The sequence below is a fragment of the Gymnogyps californianus genome, chromosome Z (genome assembly GCF_018139145.2).
Source record: "Gymnogyps californianus isolate 813 chromosome Z, ASM1813914v2, whole genome shotgun sequence".
NCBI lineage: Eukaryota > Metazoa > Chordata > Aves > Accipitriformes > Cathartidae > Gymnogyps > Gymnogyps californianus.
Genome location: NC_059500.1, coordinates 69,005,326 through 69,025,444, shown reverse-complemented (window position 1 = coordinate 69,025,444; position 20,119 = coordinate 69,005,326). Strand labels below are relative to the sequence as shown.

Below are 20,119 nucleotides of genomic sequence, written 5' to 3'. Positions count from 1 at the left end.
GGCTGCCTTTCCTATTTACAATTCCTTTTCCACTCCCCCTGTTCCAGCCATTTCTTTTGTACAAATGTGGCACCAGGGTGCCAGGATCCCTTACTGCTTCCTCTGCATGCTTTGTCCCAACACAACTCTAGCTATAGCCTGAATGCCTAACTGCTCATTCAGTCCACAAAGGCTACTTGTTTGTAAGCCTAGGGAAACATTTAATAAAATTAATTGCAGGCTTGGTGTACGTTCTGACAATGGATGCCAGGGGCTTTCTGTAGCTAAGGCTTCCTTAGCGTATCACTCAACTGGAGATAGCCACTGCAGAAGCTGGGGATATGCAGGTGAGTTCTCTAGGGAGAGTGCAGATGCATTCTCTCTAGATTACAACTGAAAGACCTCTAAGACTTTGGAGGATGCTGAGAATTGCCCAAATCCATCAGGAATGATACATCATGTGCACCAGGGTTTTAAGAGCTGACAGGAATTTTTTGACAACTTCTATCCACATCCTACCACTCCAGGACCATGGAGCAGCTACAGCAGATTAAAAATTCAAACTTCCAAACATATAGTGTTAGTCCAGAACTGCCCAGTTCTCTCCTTAAAAATTGACAAGGATGTGCCTATAGATCTACTTACTTACATAGTCCTGAAGGCAATGGTTTGAAGCATGCAAGTGCTAATACAACATAGAGACATGGATGTTGTCATACCTGCTGAGTTTGTATTTGCCTGAGTTTGTATTAAATGTCTTTGTATTACAGAAAGTCATTATCAGCTTGAAAGCCACCTTTTGAATAAATCTGGAAAGGCTTGTTTGTGTAAATGTCTCTGCTCATTTTGTACCTTATAAATGAAGAGGAGAAGGACCAACCCATCAAGTAACCATTCCCTTCACAAGGAGGTAAAAGCAGCTAGGCAGACCCAGGCCCAGTATCAACAAACGTATTTCCCCCAGGGTCAGCACTTGTTAGCATCTACTATCTGTAGAGTTTCCTTAGTGATCTAAGTAATGTCAGAAGGATCAAAGAAAACCCAGCTGACTTAATGAGCCATTTGCAATTTCACTACAGCAGCCATGGAGATAGAAGGATGAAATCTTTGAGATAAGTAGACGTTAGTGACAGCTTACAGCAGCAGGGCTGAGGGAATGAACATTTCCTTTTCGTGATGAAAAACACTTGCTGCTTTCTGTATATGCAGTGTCAGACTGTACTCAGAGTGTGATGATGGGATCATATAAAATATCTTTACAAGTAGTCACACAGCACATACTGTAACTGCAAGCAGGCATTTTGGTGCATAACATGATAAAAGTTACAAGTAGGCCAAAGAGAGGAAAAGACTGTGAGACACCCCCACACCCCACAGGAAAACACCAAGCCAACTACCTCAAACAAACACCCCAAAGCTATGCCACCAATAAAGCTGGTGATTGCAGAGCTGGTGATGACCATGCCGACTTCCTTTCTGGACTAAATCGCACAAGCTACTAATAGGTATGTAAATAAATACTTTTCCCTAACAAAGTTATTAAAAATCCTGTGCTTTTGTATTTTGTGGCATTTTAATACTATTCCAGGTTCACGACCAAAGCCATCAGACACAATCACCTAGCACTTCCCAAGGGAACGCTATACTAAAATCCTTGTGCAGACAGATGCTCCGATGATGAAATGCCACTAGAATGCCTGCCAGCAAAATCAGCCTGAACATACACAGCCCATTCGGGATTTTACTGTGCAGGCCTGTTGACGTGGCAGATAGATGCTTCAAATGAAGGAGATTGCCTCTTGTGTGGAAAGGCTAGAAAAGTAATTAAGGACAGTTTGAGGAAGAATAGAAATACTAAGGATTTGGCTGGATTGCCCAGAGTACTTTTCAATTCCCTAACAATATACCAGAATGATAGTTTGTGCCTTCTGGGTGTCAAAAAAAAAGGAAAAAAAAAAAAAAAAAGACAATCGCCTCCAAAGTCAAACGCAGGGAGGGACAAGTTTGCTTGTACCATACACATTAGCGAGGGACCGAGTCTACACTTGCCTCAGCAGTTAAAGAGCTCACACACCACCTGTGCTGCTATGGGGTCACCAAGTTCTAAACCCAAACCAGCTCATCAGAGCCTGCTGCTCTCCTGCAGCCCATAATGGAGACAGACATCAAGGTTACACGCAGGAAGGACGCCCAGACAATTAGCAAAATACAGTTGCCACAGTTGCCATTTCTGTTTTCTTTTTCACATAAAATAGTTCAAGAACAGCATCAGTCAGTACCAAGTATGAATCAAAATATCATTAAATCCCACTCTTCCAGCAACACAGAAACTCTCAAAAATTCAGCTGGCTGAGATACGGCTTGGAGGAGTGCACCCTCAATAACTGACTCAAAAAATCCCACTTCTTGCAACTTCAGGGATTATTTTTCATATAATATCCACCTATTCACTAGCTAAATTTGACCCTGCTTAGTTTATGACTGCACCCAGAGATGCCTTTTCTCCAGACAGCTTCTGTGGCCTACTTACCACCCCTTTTGTTAATCGTGTGGCTGCTTTGCCTCCACTTCAAAGGTTCATTCTCATGTGCAGAATTTTTTTTTTTATTTGCTTTGGTTGCTAAGGGGGAAGCTTTAGCATGGTAGGCAAGGATTTAGTCACATGTGAGCTACAGGGAACATTATCCTTGGAGATTAATTTGGAAATCAAGTGACAATTGGCTGCATATGTGTTTATTTTCTATTTCTCGAAAGCTTTAAAAGTACCACAGGATTTTTGCATCCTCTGAAGGAGATCTGTTCTTCTTCTATATTATTCAACCTCAGAGACAACAAAGAGAATATCATACTTATCTCCAGCGCCAGAGATAAAATTAGCAATTTCACTAAAAATCAGAAAACAAACTAGATTATTATGAAGAACAGCTCTACACTCATCAAAAGGTTGTTTCAGAACCGCCTTTCATATGTACTAAATGCAGCTGCCTCACTGTGAAGTTAATTCAATAAGCAGAGGGAACGTAATTCATTTGGTACGTACTGTTTGCTAATCAAAGAGTATTTCTTGGCATCTAAACTCTGCATGACAGAATGTTAAGCCTGAAAACATACTGTTAGCTCTCAAAGTTTTTCATCAAATCCAAGAAACATAACGTGCATGCGTGTGAGCGATTCTCCTCATTCAAGTAATGAAGATGAAGCTGTGTTATGAAGTTTCATAACACTGAGCTGTGGTCCTAAGAAGAGCTTACGAGAAATAGCTTTTCCCTCTTGTAGTTGTGCAGGACAGAAAGCTCGATGACTTTATAATTTCTCCTTCTTTCAAATTATTGTTGCACAGAGCATTATCTATGATCACAGCAAAGCCTGTGAGCAAGCATTATCACTAAAAAACAGTCCTCTGCTGCAGTCTTAGGAGCATGAAACTGGTTTTTTTCTAAATCAAGGTTACCGTGGGCCTCCCCTCCCATCTTACCTATCTGTGCTGTGGGGACAGGTTGAGGAATAACATCACTTCTTCTGAAATGTGGACCTCCACCACCACAAGTAGCCATGATGAAAAGCTATTAAACCAACCATCTTGGCTACAGCGGAATAGTTCACCATGCTCTTTCACAACATGAGCTACAAAGCACCAGAACGGAGCATAGACTGCTGCACAGTGTCTGCTTGCAGTTTTTCTGGTCTGACAGATGCTGCAGCTGAGAGAAACCAGGTTCTCCCTCTAAGGTGGCCACTGCTTTTCAAATCATAAATAATCCCATGACTAACAAACAACTTCAGAGATCAAAACCTAGTATGTTTTATCAGATCTGAAAGGATCTAAACTTTACTCTACTTTCAGAATTAAGTCAATATGTAAATGAAAATGGCCACTGTACAGATGGGGGGGGGGGAAGAGACAACTACAGGTTTTATTTGAGAATGCCAAAGGAACATTTCTTAAATGTAATATTTAATTTAGGGGGGAAAAAACCCACACCAGAATTATTTGAAAAATTCAACCTTATTCCACGTTTGCATTCAGATCTTTCAAAATTCAATGTGAGGGGAAAAAACCCACTCAAGTATGGTTACAAAACTGCTGCCAAAAGCAAGATACTGCATTCCTAATGCAAAGCCCTTCGCCAGCATTTATTAACAAGTAGAAAATAGCATAAAATGTATAAATCTATGCAGCAACTGGCAACATAAGCACATATGTTATCTACCTGGACACAATAATGGGATTTGATCTGTGTATTTATTCTGAAAAGGACAGAATAATCTTTCTACAAATAATTATGAGATGGTTTGAAGTAGCAAACACAGCGCAGCTGGAACATATGCCCTGGCTCCTTTAGTATGGATTACATACTTTTAAGTTACTGAAACATTAATGCAGTGAGATTGAAGAGAATTCTGCAAATTCTACTAATTGTGCTGCATCCTTTAATTGCTCATCTATTTATTTTTAACTGGATCATCATCAAATGAGGAGCAGTTCTGAGTATACTTGATGTTTAGTCTTAGAGCAGTTAACTCAATATACAAGCTCAGTTTCTATGTAGATTAACACACATTCCAAACCTGTGTCTTCCTGCAATGTATTTTTGTAATAAAAAATACAAATAAAAATTCAAAATGAGATGCCACACTTGGAAGACTAAATACAAGCTTTGGAGATGATTTTAAAGGTCTATTTCTTCTACAATGGTTAAAAGAGTTACGCAAAGAAGGAAAAAAGTATTCATGCAGCAGACGTGATTACACACTTGAGGCTCATGTGAAAAATCTCAGTTGCAATTTGGAAAAACAACATTTCCAAGTATTCCAGCCCAATTATTTACTGGCATTTCAAGTTAGTTATAATCTCAAAATTTGCTCTATAGAAAGGCACACTAACAGTTCAAAGGCTCAAGTCATTCAGAGCTCAGCCAAACATATTCAGAATCCATTTGAATTTTTTATTTTTCCAAACAGCTTCAAGGAAGCACATTATGAGCCAGAGAAGAAGAAAAGGTTTTGTAATGGCTGTTTTATTGATGCAGCAAGTTTTAAGAAGAGCGTGGTAGTTTCTTGATTGTGCTACTTCATGTTCTAAAGAACATGCAGAAAGATGTTTACTAGGGAAAACAAATCCCTGAACAACAAGGCAAGTGTTTAACAGTAAAATCCATCAACATAGTATTTCAGTACAGAGAAGTGCCCTTCAGACTCAGGAGAAAGGGAGATCCCCAGTCCAATGCAGCCTCTAAAAACATATGTGGAAGATACACAAACAGCTGCAAGAGCAGTCGCACAAGCAATTCTGAATCGTATTCCACTGCTTATAAAACCTTCTGTGTCAGTGTTTTACTATTTCAGGTAAAGTTTTTCCCTGTTTTTTCAAGTTTACAGTCACTTGGGAAAGCTGCCATAAATGGGTCAACCTTTCTCAAAAATCAGGCATGTTTTCTTTGCAGGTTGTAGTGTCATAGACACTGAGTCATTCATCTCATAGAAGGGGACAGTGTTCCCAACAGGTCTTCCTGGCACAGCCACATCCATGCAGAGAGCAGAATATTAGCAGGCCACTGACCCCCATTATAAATTTTTTACACTCTGCAACCCTTCTGGTTTTTTGAGGAAAAAAAAAAATAGCTCTTGTGTCTTGGCATTAAATTTGAGGTTTCCTACCAAGTTGTCAAGAGCATAATCACACATATACGCCTTTAAGCTGAAAATTGGCTGTGATTTATCAAAGTCAGAATGGTATAAATACTGCATGTCTTGCACAGACGGCGTTTTTTGTAATGTAACAACCAATGGCCTGTCAACACAGTATTCCATGTACAGAACCTCTACAATGGTCTGCAGTCTCTTTCCTGTATGATAAATGAAGGCCTGTTAGGAGGCAAACTTACTCTAATGGTGTCCTGATATCTGTGGTATAACGTGTGATGGTATACAGAGAGAAAAGCCATGCATCTTCAAGGTGTGTAAAGGTAGTTAAGGACGCAAATTCTGCAGTGTCAGGCTTTGCTGATGAGCCAAAATGAAAAAATTATTTACCCAATACCTGAAGCCTGATGCATAAATAAAAACTATCTACATCATTCAGATAGATTTCTCCACATCCAGTAAGGAAATCCAAGGCAAGATGTTCACTGCTCATGGTAAGAAACCACATTTGAAAAACAAAACACATAGAAAAACTTGCATTCAGAAAAAAAAAAGGCTAAGCCAATCCCGTAAGATCTCATTAGGCTTTAGTGCCAGATTTTCTTTCAAGGTACAAAAACTTCTCCTTCAATGTGTTTCTCTTTAAATATTTTAGGATTATGCCCAACTTCTGACTAACCCACAGTAGCATGGAAGAAACACATCTGCTGGAGTTTCTTTAAAAGGAATTAGAAAAGCAGCATTACCAACACACATTCAGCACAGCCAGCACATATTACCCATCAAAAACTTACCTTTCTGTGATCGTTTCTCTGAGACCACTGGCAACTCCTTTCACCACTGTACTAGCCTTTGGTGTCAGCACTACTTGAGATATAAAAAAGAGCCCTTCTTTCTTCTTTCAGTGATTGATGCCTGGAGGAATTGAATCAGTTTTTCCGGATCTGTTGTGTTTGCCCACGGAGCTGGCATCATCTGGCCTGGCCAAAGAAATGGTACCTCGAGAGCCACTGGACTGTGGTAGAACACCAGCACTTGGTGTTCCTTCTCCCACAGGTACTGGAGGCTGACTTCATGGGCAAATATAGCAGGACACATTTTGTTTCCGTACGTGTCTTTGAGCATTTGGACAAGCTTTTCATGATGGTATTTCTGCATCCCATAGAAGTGATTGAAGTCCAAGAAGACCACTTCTTTTGGGTGGTCAGTGAGAAACGCATTGATCTCTTCCAGACCCTCCTTGACTTTGGCACTGAATAAACCATGAGCAAAGTAGAGTTCATTGTCTGGGTCTCTGGGCTTGGTGGAAATTCTAAGATCAAAATACCGTATACCTGCCCCCAGCTGGCTGGTGAAGTTCATTGTCTGTGTAGCCAACCACTTCCTCATCAGTTTTTTAGCCACAGTCCCAAAAACAGACACAAAATTCTGGACCGTCTCTGGCTGTTCAGGCCCAACTGGAGAGGCTTCATCGATGTAGAAGCTAAATGAGTCATGAGACCCTAAAAACACAACAGAGGAAAACGATCAATATTGTATTCATATATTAAAAGTCATTAGTGATTCTTTCTTAATAAACATAATTTTCTGACCTTTACCAACACTCGCCAATGGACTCCTCCCCTGCCCTTTTTCTCAATACACTACATTTGTCTGGCAGCATTTACCCACCAGCACCTCACAGGAACTTGAAGGAAAGGTAGCGACTGTTTCACTGCTTGTCTCGGCACTCCTTCACTCTCTTCTGGCTCTTACTTATGCCTTTAAGCTCACTGAAGTCAGCAGGCTCTGAACGTCAAAGCAATCCTGGTGTAACTCCAGCAAAGCTAGTCACATAATAAATCCCTAGAGCCAACGAGAAGAGGAGAGTCTGGCCCTGCACACTGAATCGTGCACTGTCTATTTTGCAGAACCAAAGAAAAAATCAAACCAAACCAACAACATTGCACACACACCTTTGTAGTGGGCTAAAATATGACTTGAAAAATGCCAAGGACTTGTAACCTTTCTGACTTTTTCTTTATTTCAGGTCTCATCTGGTCATCAACAAGGTTACTGAATGCTGTCATCCTTCTTAAATTTGCTTCTAAAATTCTTTGATTTCCTTTGCTATGTAAGTACAACAGATAGACCCAAGAATAGCATTGCATTCCACTGATAAAATACAGAAACTCCACTGCATGCTCTTGACAAGAACAAGACGTACTACTTAACAAGCCTATGTGCAGCAGTTATTTTCCACACATAACAAAGTTGAATACAAATATGTAAGATACTTTGCTGTGCAAAATTCTCTCTGTCTCAAGGTATGTCCATTAAAAAAACAACCACAAAACAAAAAAAAACAACAACTTATTTTGGTCAGCATTTAGACATTTACATGAAAGCAGCTGATACAGCTAAGGACATCTGCAAACACATGATCATTCCTTTGCAAGGGACTTTGTCTTCCTTTACGGAGAGGTGAGCTGACCCTACAAGATGCTCATCACCCTTGTCTACCACTAGCCTTCTGAATACCTGGTGGTGAAATCTGGCAGTTTGTACAGAAATATCGTCCAGCTGCAGGCAGAGCCACATTCCCACTGTCCCAGCCAGAGGGGATGCTTCTGGTCAGACTCACGGCGGCAAGCACATCTGTTCCTCAGCCTACATCACACTACCTGCTAAACTCCTTCAAGGTCAGCAGAACTTGTATTTCTCAAATGGACTGCAGCACTACGCCCTCAGAGATCCAAATCTTAGCATCACAATGAGTTCAGAGCACAAGTCTGGCCTGCTACTGATGCTTTTGTAGGTGCTTTTCAAAATTACTTTCCAAAGCACGCATGCTGTGGCAAATAAGTATCGCATTAATGAAATCCTGCTAGTCAGTCATTTCTGATGGCAATACTATTCTAACTGAACTGGAACAAACTCTATAAACTGAAGTGACAGCTATAACACCTTCTTCTTTAACAATAAATGGAGTCATGACAAATCATTTTAGACTCTGGCTTGGATTTGGCTTTGTTTAATCCAAGAAATGTCTTAAAATTTTGTACACCCCTGCTTTTCATGGTTGTCTCTCTGAACTGCATTTTACTTTAAATATTAGATAAATTTTCCATTTTGATGAAGCCTTCTACTGCTAAGTGTTGAAGCGACAGCATGTGCCTTACAGAACCTGATTAGATCATGGAGTATCTGGTTACACACGGGTATCCCAGGGGACTAAATCTGCATACAGAATTTTAATGGTAAAACAAACGATTAGAGCAGTAACTTCTGTTTCAACAGTATTATAGGGAAAAATCAATGAGATACACTAAATGTTCTGCTCAATGCAACCTGCACTAATCTAGAAATCAAAGTAAATCCAGTCTTGTTTAAAACAAGTCATAGCTACTGATACTAGCAAGGCATGGATCTTGCAAACCCTCACTTTGTCCACTGAAGTCTCTTTTATTTCAGTAGGATTTTATCTCAGAATAAGTACATGTATAAATATGATCAACTGATTGCAGCAGTAGGCTCAAAATGGTATTAAGATCAATTAAACCATTTGTCCTTTATTGTCTGATCTACAACCACTGGCAATCTGAAGTTGCAGAAGAGGTAGCTAAACTTGACCACCACAGCCAATATGCAACACAGTGCCAAACACTACTTAAGACCACTTAAGTCGAGAGAAGCAGCACAGTTCTTACAGCAGAAAACTAAGGTGAACAACTTGTCAGCAGGTAGCTTTTAGCTACTGGTAATGCAAAACAGAGAAGAGAGTGTGTAACACCACAGTTACAAATGACTGAACATTACAAGCAGGACAGTTTAGAAAAATATTTTTTCTTAATTAAGGTCTTCATGCACATATTTGAGCCTAAAAATGGGGATTCCTATGTTGAAGGTACACAGGAAAGGACACAGTGCACTGAGAAACTCCATGTGTTGTAACCCAAAACAAGGAAGCCCTGATAAATACTACAAAATGAAAATAAGGCTTGACTTAACTTGGTTGACACTGAACAAAGCAGATGCCAGCTATTCAAGAGCATGTGAAGATTCCTCCTGATGGAAAAAATACAGCAAACATTTTGTCTTTCCACATGTGTAAGTAATTTGAACAGGCCGTTTAAATATTTATTTTCATCACGCACTCATCTACTTTCTGTGATTTCCTTTTGCCTTCATCCTGCCCCGTTGTCCTAAGCAGCTTACTCATGTAACTCAGGGAAATTCAAAATCCTTACACTTGGCAGAGCAAATTAGATTATGACCTTTTCCACTGTCATGCCCAAAATCACCATGTTCCTGGTAAATGAGAGAATCCTGTACAAACATACACTTGTTTTTAGCAACCAGGTTTCCTTCCAGCCTTGCTTTGGTGCATGGGGACATTCCCATCCTACTTTGCCACTGGGAAGTGGACTTGCAGGTTCTCTGTATCACCAAATCTCAGCTCCCATGAAGACAGGATGCAGGGTACATTCAGAAATACTAATGCAATGATGCCTGCAAACTGTGGAAGGTAGCAGTGCTTGCACATCAGCTATCTTTATTACAGTAGGGCAGGGGACACACCGAACTGATGTATGGGACAGTCTCTACCACAGAGACTTCATAGTCTGAAACATGGGGAAGCAAAGAGAGGGGAAATGACTTGTCCCAAATCACGCAGGGAGGAGGAGTAAGCTGATATTCCTCTTGCGTGCAAACATATTTTCTCACCAGTTTACTAAGTGTCTAGCACTTTCTTAAAATATTGCACACTGTTTTCCCACTATTTCAACAACACAACGTATCACTGATCCAAGGAGTCAAGGACGAAGGCTCGTAGATCAGGATCATGGGGGTGGCGAACAAGGGGTAACCATGGTGTGCACATGCTACAGACTGCTCAATCAAGAAGAGAAAGTGGACAAAGCTTTCTTTAAACAACTAGAAGAAGCCTCAAAATTACAGGGCTTGTTTTCATGGGGAACTTTGAGACATTTGCTGCAAGAGCAGAACAGCAGAGCACAGGCAATCTGGAGAGCATCAAAGACTTTTTTTCTGCAGGCACTCCTTTAAGTATACAACGTGCGCTGCTGGACATGGTACGAATTAAGGCAGAAATGGCTAGGGACATGAAGGCTGACAGCAGCCTTAGCCAGAGTGACTATGAGATGATAGAAGAATTTAAAATACTGAGGCAAGTGAGGAAGGCAAATAGCAGAATAAAGATCCTGGATTTCAGAGCAGCAGTCTTAGCTTGTTCAGGAAATTGGTAGCCTGTGGGAGAATTACCTTAAATGCCAAGGAACTCAGAAGAAATGGTTGACCTTGAAAGACAACCTCTCTAAAGCATACGAACAGTGTGCAAGAAAACAAGGAGGTAAGGCAGGAGGCAAGTTTGGCTGAATGGACAACTCCTGAGTGAACTCAAACTTAAAAAGCCATGTACAGAAGGTGTAAGCAGGAACAGGCTCCATGGGAGGAACAGAGGAGGAATGCAGGGAAGGAGTTCGGAAAGGCACAGCTTAGCTGGAGTTCCTGCAAGGGATGTGAAACCTGCAAGGGATGCATAAGGCAACAGAGAGCTCCTGCAGATATGTCAGCAGCAAAAGGGAGCAAGGAGAATGCCGGCCCACTACTGAACAGGGCAGGAGACCTCATAATGCAGGACAAGGAAACTACTGAAGTACTTGGTATCTTCCTTGCCTTAGTCTTCGCTGGCAAAGTCTGCTCTCAAGCACCCCACGTCTCTCTGCCTAGTACTTATTCTTTTTCAAACTGCTTCTCATTAGTAAAAGGTGACCAAGTTAAGGACTACTTGTATAGATTAGACACATATAAGTAGACAGGACAAGATAGGATTCATCTGAACATGCAGAAGGCGCAGGCCAAGATCACTGTAAGGCTGCCCTCTCTCACCTTTGACAGGTCATGTTGACTGGAGGAGGCAAAAGTTACACTCATCTTCAAAATGGGAAAGCAGGACAATCCAGGGAACAACAGTCTGTCAGATTCATTTCAGTTCCAGGGAAGATCACAGAGCAAGTCTTCATGGCAACCCTTTCCAGCTTACGAACGGTAAAAAGGTGACTGGGAACAGCTGCCACGGATTTAGCAAGAGAAAATCATGACTGACTAACGTTATTGCCTTCTAGGACAGAATGACTGGCTTTGCCGAAAACAAAATTTTCCTTTTACTTCAGCAAGGCTTTTAACACAGTCTCCCTTAATATGTTTGCAGTCTAACTGGGAAGATACCAACTAGACAAGTGCACTATAAGGTATGTGAAAAACTGCCTGGACCATCAGGCTCAAAAGGTTGTGGCTGAAGGTTCAAAATCTAACTCGCAGCGGATTACAAACCAATTCTCTTTAACATCTTCATCAGTGACATGGACAACGTGATGGGGAGCACCCTCAGCAAGTCTGCAGGTGAAACCAAGTTGGGGGAAGAGGTTAGTTCTGGAGGGGAAAGTTCATATTCAGAGAAACTTGAGCACAGCAGAGAAGCTGGATGACAGGAATCTTAAGAAGTTCAAAGGCAAGATGGACCCAGGACAGACAACGCCATTCAGTAGCACAGCTGGGGACCAACTGGCTAGAAAGCAGCCCTGCAGAAAAAGACTTGTTCACTTTGACATAAGGAAAAAACCAACTTTCCCACAAGACCAGTTAAGCCCTGGAGTGGGAGCGCAGTAGGACTGGACTCTATCCCTGATTCTCAATGCTTGGCTCGACAGCCTCATCTAACTTGGAGTTAGCTCTGCTTTGAGCAGGGATGGACCAGATGACTTCTGGAGCTCCCTTCCAATGTAAATTATTCTGTGTCCACTTATTTTTCCCCTCCCCCAAGATAAAAAAGATTCATTTCTTGTCTCTCAACCTTAGAAGCAATTATCAAGAGATACTTAAAATGTCTGCACCAGCCGTGATCCAAAAAACAAAAGTGGCCAGTTTCAACCATCAAGACATTAAATTTTCATGAACTTAGATGTGGCCAAACACTATTTAGATATTCAAGAGTAAAATGTGCAATGTTACTTAGATTGCAAGAAAACAGCTGCTAGTACTTTTACTAGGGAGAACGGTGTCCCGTTTTCTTTACTGAATTCCCATAATAGAACAACCGGGAATATATAACCCACTACAGCTCAGCTATGGACATATTTATAGGTTTCCTGGAGGGCTAAACCCCCCATTTAAAAACTAATTGGGCTCAGGGCTGAAAAAAGTCCCCGAGGGAGAGTGCGTTTCAGTTCAGAATCGTTTCTTCAGTCCCACAGAGATTTACACAGAGGCACAGCAAAGCTGCTATTTTTGGTGGCTAAGCTTTAACATATCATTCATAAAGCCAGCAAGCATAGCTGAACTTCGCTCTGCCCTCCCCTCACCTCACTGTCGGCTCTGGCCATCCCTCGTAACAACAGCCTGGTAAACAGCACCTAAAATAGAGGTACTGAATTGAACAGCGCTGCCCAACATGCCCCTGACAGCAGCAATCACACCCTGACGATCCACAATCACAGAAAAACCACAAACAGATAGAAGCAAAGTTCCACAGTTTTTGGCACGTTTTACTCTCTTCCCCTTCTCCCACAGATCTCAAGCTCCTCTAGTCTCTGAGCCGGGAGTTATTCAACAGCTGTTGGAAGTGGAGTCTTTTACTACTGCTTTAGGTGTCATTAAAAGCTTTACCTGCTGTTGTCTTCCTGTATTTAGATGACATCCCTTGGTGCTATTGCTGAAATGTCACACGCGGTGCAGCCTAACTTTTTTGAAAACTTCCTTGTCAATGAGGGCTCTACAGTGACTGACAGCAGATCACAACACATTTCTTGGATGTTGCAGAGAACAGCTAGGACAAATTCCATGACCTCTGGTACAGTAGACCAATGCAGATGTTCTTGCAGTCTCATTTGGTCTGTTCTCACTGCCTTGTTTGGCCTTAAAAATCAAACAAACAAGGCAAAAGCCCTATGAATCTTTACCTAGCCACACTGTGATTTCAAGGAACAGCAAAGCCTATGAACACTAGAGTTGGTGCCTCTCAATATTGTGTTTCACCTTCTCTTTAAGATGGCTGAGCACTGTTCTCTCCATGAAAGCCACAGCACATCTCAGGAAGTCAAAATGTGCTACCAAGAGCAATGCAATTCAGACTTCACAGTCCAGTTACCTTTAGCATTCCAACTGCTTGAGTGATACAAGCTTTGTTTGATAAAAAGATTACCCAGGAGAGCAAAACAAAAAAAACTGGGGAAAAAAGAGATTATAGATTGTGCAGTGACTCAGCTTCCCCACAGGTAACTGCCTTGCTTATCAGCTGTTCTTCCAGTGTTCATCACCAGTTGTGCGCCCCTGACACCAACCTAAAGTCACAGGGCTTAGCGACCTATATGCACTCAGCACTCCATGATCCAAAGGCATGGGAAGAGATGCAGACAGTACCTCAAGTAATGCAAAAATCCAGATAATGAACAAGTCAGAGTCAGAACAAGAGTACATGTATGACCCATTCTTGTATACATAGGCCCACTGGCCATGTATCTGATCACATTAAGTTACGATGTAATGTGTACAGACGATGCTCTGCTACCCATGAAACCTCTTTCTAGGCTCATAAACTCTGTCAAAACCCTATGAGAGACAGCTCAGTTCTCCAAGCACCATGCTGCTGTTTCTAGGTAAACCAGTTAAAGAGGCACAGATAGCCCATGCAAGTCAACTTAGATCTAGTGAAGAAAAGGAACTGAGAAGCCCAAAACTGCCCCCCTGCACAGAGACCAGGGAGCTTTCTCCCTGTAATCCCCAAAACTTTCGTTTTGTTCTGTGTCTGAATTTAGAAGCCTGCAGAGACTGAGCTGACCACCTCCCAGGTCTCACCCACCCACCCACCTGGGTCTCAACCAGCCAAACCACCACGGTAAGCTAAGGGTGCAAGTACCTGGCAAGGAAACTCATCCACAGTCTCGTTCACCCATCTCAGCCTCCAAGAGTCGCATGGAATTTCTGCAACTCCCTTCCCGTGAGTTCCCGCACTGCCCATAAATCAGTACAACTTTTTCAGGCAAGGTTGCCTGCAGCACCAGCAGGATCATGCCTACCTTTTGGCTTTCTGAAGGCTCAGGAAACCTTCTCAATGGGAAGTCAGAGCAGTGGGTGCTCTTCGCAGAGTCCTGGCCAGCCAAACAACCACACATTCTTGTAACTTGGTCTCAGCATGGAAATTGGGATTTTCATTAAAAATAAAAAGTTGGACTTTTCTTTACATGAGAGGAATATTTTTTAATATGTAAGAATATCTGGGTTTTATTCAAGTGAATTGCCTGATCAGAAAGTAAGAAAAAAATATTTTATAAGCCTGCATTTTGTAGGTAGTGAGCTAGCCCATACATAACTCAAATCAAACTGAATCACTCCCTCTCAAGTGGTGAAAACAGAAGAGCTATTTCACTTTTTGTATATAAAGCCCTATAGCTTGTATTGAAAAAAAGACATAAACCAAAATGAAGACATTTTTAAAATAAGCCCATTAAACAAGCCTGAAATGTCTGTGAGGTAACATGAACACAAATCATTCCACTTTTTAAATCAAATCTTTTTCCAGGTCATACAGCACAAACAACTTTATATCCAGACAGTTAAATCTTCCAAAGTCAACAGTTTTAACCTGTTAAGTAAGCATTTTAATGCTTTCAAACTATAACTACACAGATGAATTAACCTGGTTTTCAACAGGAGAGTAACGATAAAGTACAAATCCAGAGACCAATTCTAAGCACACTTAACTGTTTGAATGATTTTAGTTATGTGCACAAATGTCTGCAAGAAAGACACCCATTTTGCTTTAGCTTCTTTCAGAAGAACAGAATTCCACATTGCTTTGGAGTTACATTAACACCAGATAAATTGAAGTCGTCGAATATCAGGGAGCAAGAAGAGGCAGGTAGTGACAAAAGAGAAGATGTATTCTGGTTGTGTTTGAGAACATAAGCAAAAAAGGTGACAGGAGTGACAGAGAATGAAGCTGTTAAAGCAACATTTATTACATTACTATTAACTTCATGAGAATTTAGATGCTGCTGCAAATATGGCACAATCACAATTTCCCCATCAGATATCCACTCCCCAGTCTGCCCACGCCCTCTGTGCTAGTCCTATTGCCTCCAACAAACTCTTCTCTTCCTGTGCTTGTATCCCCTTCTGCCTTGAAGACCTCATTGATAATGTGGGAAAAGGAAAGGAAACGTTTGCTTCCTTCCTGCCCTGTTACTTCCCGGAACTGGTAGCCTCTCCCTCAACCCCCACCTTCCTCCTGCAGGAGATAAAGGTGCATTTTCCCTCCATCACCAGGTCAGTCCTGGACCAGCCATCAGAATTGCACCTAACCATAACTCTGACCTGGCTCCTGTGCCTAGGGACACCGCATCAGGAGTCTGCACTGTGCTGCCTTATCGGGACTGTTATTGCAGGCAAAGTTGCATGTCGAAGGGACAATCTGAGAAACCAGATAGGTGCACAGTAATTAGAATGCAAACATTTTAACACAGTTTGCTTGCAAGGGTGAGAAGTACTACGCTGTATTAAAAACCACTTCAAAGTCATATTTTGTCAACCTCTGACAGACAAGGTTTCTAATACTAGTTCTGCCATAGGTGGAACTCTGCATGTCTCAGCCAAAACATCTCAGCTGGAGCACCTTAATCCACATCAAATGTCACAGCACAACTACAACAGACGCACCAACTACTGGATCAATGGACACAGCCTAGAGCTGCACGTAGCAAAGTACAAAACACTCAAAACCCAGCACAAAGCAACTGCTCTTTGATCAACATAATACAGAGCAGAGTTTATCCTTCAGAGAATCACAGAATAGTTGAGTTTGGAAGAGACCTCTGGAGGTCATCTGGTTCAACCCCCCCTTCTCCTGAGTCCAAAGAGAAGTACGTGGAAGAAAGAAAAATGTTTGCACAGATTACAACAAATCATTGAAGACTATACATAAAGACCTGTCTGAACCAGCTTCTTATCTGGGAAGAAAGAAGAACTGGTAGTCCATCAGTTTAGAGACGGCATCCTGTATCTAGCGACCAACTTTCAGACCTGGAATGACTCTATTTTTTTGTCCTCCCTATACACAAATAAAATTTTCACGCACAAGAAAGGATTTTAAGCAACTACTTACTCTTGTTCCTCTGGCATCTCCTTATCACCTATGAAATACTCCTGACGATCATTTTGTTTTGTGCTTTTGAACATGTCTACAATTGCTGCCAAGGGGAGCCTATGACTGTTGACACTGCCAGTAATCTCCATGACCATGAAAAAGTGCTCTAGACTCAGGCTGAAGCTGTTACCATTTTAAGTTGTTTTTTAAGAGACAGCTTGTGGACTATGGCAGTGCCTGCTCTGAGGAAGTGTTTCTGGTCACTAGACTGAGCCAAGACCAGTGCCTCACCTAAGCACGTCTTCTTTCCTGTAAGGAACTCACTTCTAAAATCAAACAGGTTGGAAGGTGGGGAAGGATCTACTTGGCTTTAAGGCCCAAGATAACTGGAAATTATCACAGTATGACAGGCAAGCTTGGCTAAAAATCTGATTAGGTTACTCATTATTCAATTCATACTAATATGTTTAGTGTACGTAAAAGTATACACATTCAGGCTCTTACAGCTCCCCCCTGCAAATGAAAAGGCCAGCTCTTCTTGCTCTTAGAACACTACATCAGTTAATTCCACATTTCAAATTCTCAATACTCTGCTGAAAAGTAAAGAAATAAGAAAAAGCAAGCTGTAATTACATTTCTAGCTCTCCGAACAGCGTGAGCACTTTCACAACTATGGACATCACGAGGCCAATTCTGCTAAAGAAACTATTCTTTAACAGAAAATTAGCACATGCTGCCTTCCTGAGAGCATGTTTCCCCTCTCACTTAGTAACTTCCTTACTGTCCTGTGATTATTTCTGTAGGAGGAGGTGCTATAATGTTTTCTGAGACACTGCTAAGTGTACATAGCCTCCTACCTCTTCCCAGTCAAACCACCTCCAGACAGATTTCCTTGCAGACTTCATGCAGACAGCACACAGAAGACAGCACGGTGGAGCAGTATGCAAATGGTGGGGGCTTTCCAAGAGCCCTAGATTACTGTAATCTAAAAGCTCACCATTAAGTGAATTATTAGTTTCATCAAATGTAGGTTCTAAACAAGCCAGTCTTTACTCAGACAAATGCAAGATTAACACCACTGGAAACCTGAAAAAGGGCTGCAAGATCAGGCCACGGCACAGAACGGAGCAGGCTAATTCTCACATTTAATCAGCTCAGTGGAGACCTCACCCAATGCCACAGTAGCAGCAGGGCAAGCTCTGGGCAGCAGCACTGCTCACAAGCTCTCCCCATCTCCACGGCCCCTAGAGCCATACCCAGCCGCTCTGCCAAGCACAAGTCAGGCCACCAGATTTCCAACAGACATCTAAATGCAAACAGCTTGGGGAACGTTTTTGCATTATAGATGTAGAAGCGGATATGATCACGTTGAGGACTAAGAGAATCAGTTGGTGTGCCTTCCCCGCTATTTTTTCCAAATGTAATCTAAAACTCTCAACTGTACCAGAAGAAAAGGCGGAGGAGGAAGGCAGTGATACCGCCTGTGCATATACCAAATGCAAAAAAACCCTCTGTTGGACATTTGTGCACTGCACTGAAATTTTAAAAGGTGCAAAAGCCTTAAAACTTTTAAAACCTGCCCTATAATAAGCCACTAAAAAACTTGGTTTTATTTGTTCAGCCAAGTGAAACTGTAAACATGATTTCACGACGGTTTATGAGCAGACACTTAGCACAAATTCTTTAACAGAAGAAGGCTCCCTTCACCTATCAGGCTAAAACCCAGCAGGATTCATGGAACAAGAAGTTCAACTCAGACTTATAAAAATTAGTAAATCAGCTCTTATTTCTGACACGGCAAGAGTAACTACCAATTTTTTAAAAGAATCTTTACATTAGGATTCACCAAGCACCTAAAACATACAGTTTAAGATCATCAAAAGTTACAAGTTGAACAGCAGACTGGACAACACGCTATGGCTTGCACGATGCAGGTCAAGCGCTGTGATAGGCAGACTGCCACGGCCTTCTCATTTATGAATTTGACTGCATATATGAAGATTGAATAGAATATTCTATATCACATTAATAAGCATCACATACAACCTTGTATTTTATGGACAACTATAATCTGAAGATGAATTAGCTATCTAACCACTTGGAAATAAAATATTTGGGAGCAGAGCTGTAGCTACTGTCTATCACCAGCACTTCAGAAATGACAATTCTTTCAAGTTTTTGCTTTTTTGGGAACACTGCGAACAAATCTACTATGCTATTTTTTCTTTTTGCTCTGCAAGCTCACTGCTGCATGTTCAGACGCATCAGAGATGTCTATCAGATCTGACATTTTAGTTAAACGCTAGTCTCAGAAGTACCATATTAACTATTTTTCTTCTTAATTCAGGGACTAACATACAAGAATGTGAACATTTCAGGGAGAAAAAATAGCAATAGGTATATCTGATTCTAAGCATAAAATTGATGTGCCAGGAATAGTTTGGGGCGTATTTTATTCCAGCACCAGCTCAGTCTGGCCGAAAATGTCATCAGCATCCAAGTCGTATCTCCTGGGGCAATCAGCAGCACTTGAATTGTGAGCCAATAGCTTTGGGACTAGCAAGAAGCTGTGATGACCTCAGCCAGCTCTGCTGAGTATGCAAAATGGCATCTCCCCACAGTGAGTGCCTTCCGACCATAATTCTTGTTTATAATCCTAATGCTACCATTGACAGGACAGCCTTGAAGGGCAGTATGCAACTGAGGAGGCTTATTAAAAAAACAGAGCAGGCCGTTTATCTGTTCATCTCTCTTCCTCTCCATGCACACATAAAGCACTACTTACTATGTATAGCCACAAGTAATTCAATGTTCGCACTCTAAAATAGGATCAAATCAGACAACCTCTGCTTCTTGTGCTCTTATTTATTTGATTTCTTTTCATGGAAAACGTCCTTTAATACTCTTGGTAACAAGAGAAATTTCCCTTGAAATAATTGCTTCTGATTACACAGATCTCTCTCTTGCCACTTATTGCATCTTTTCGGCAACACAGAACATTTTTGATACTTGATTTTGCATTTCCTCCATCTCTTGCCTCTCCCCTCTTCTTTGACCTACATTTTTTTTCTCTGGCATATACAGTGTAGCCCTTTCCTAACTCATGGCTGCATTGATGCATGTATTAGCCTTAGTACAGTTCTTATTTCATTGTGCTCTCCCTTCTCTTGTTTTTTTTTTTTTTTTTAAAAAAAACAAAACAAATAACAGTGCAGTATTTTCTATTAAATCTGAGCATCACTACTGAACAGTTCTAGTGATCTTGCAGCTGACAGAAATTACTTGCACAGCATATGCAGTTTCTGCATCTTTACCCATTATTTTAAGGCCAAGAAAAGGAAAACCAGGAGGTGT

The 20,119-nt window shown here is 41.3% G+C and overlaps 1 protein-coding gene across 1 annotated transcript in view; it reads right to left on the bottom strand.

Moving 5' to 3' along the window:
- PLCXD3 (phosphatidylinositol specific phospholipase C X domain containing 3) overlaps nucleotides 1-20,119 on the bottom strand; it is an 82,131-nt gene that overhangs the window by 20,478 nt on the left and 41,534 nt on the right. Inside the window, 2 exon segments of the mRNA XM_050913444.1 lie at nucleotides 6,417-6,507; nucleotides 6,510-7,124. Coding sequence (XP_050769401.1) covers nucleotides 6,417-6,507; nucleotides 6,510-7,124 — 706 coding nt within the window.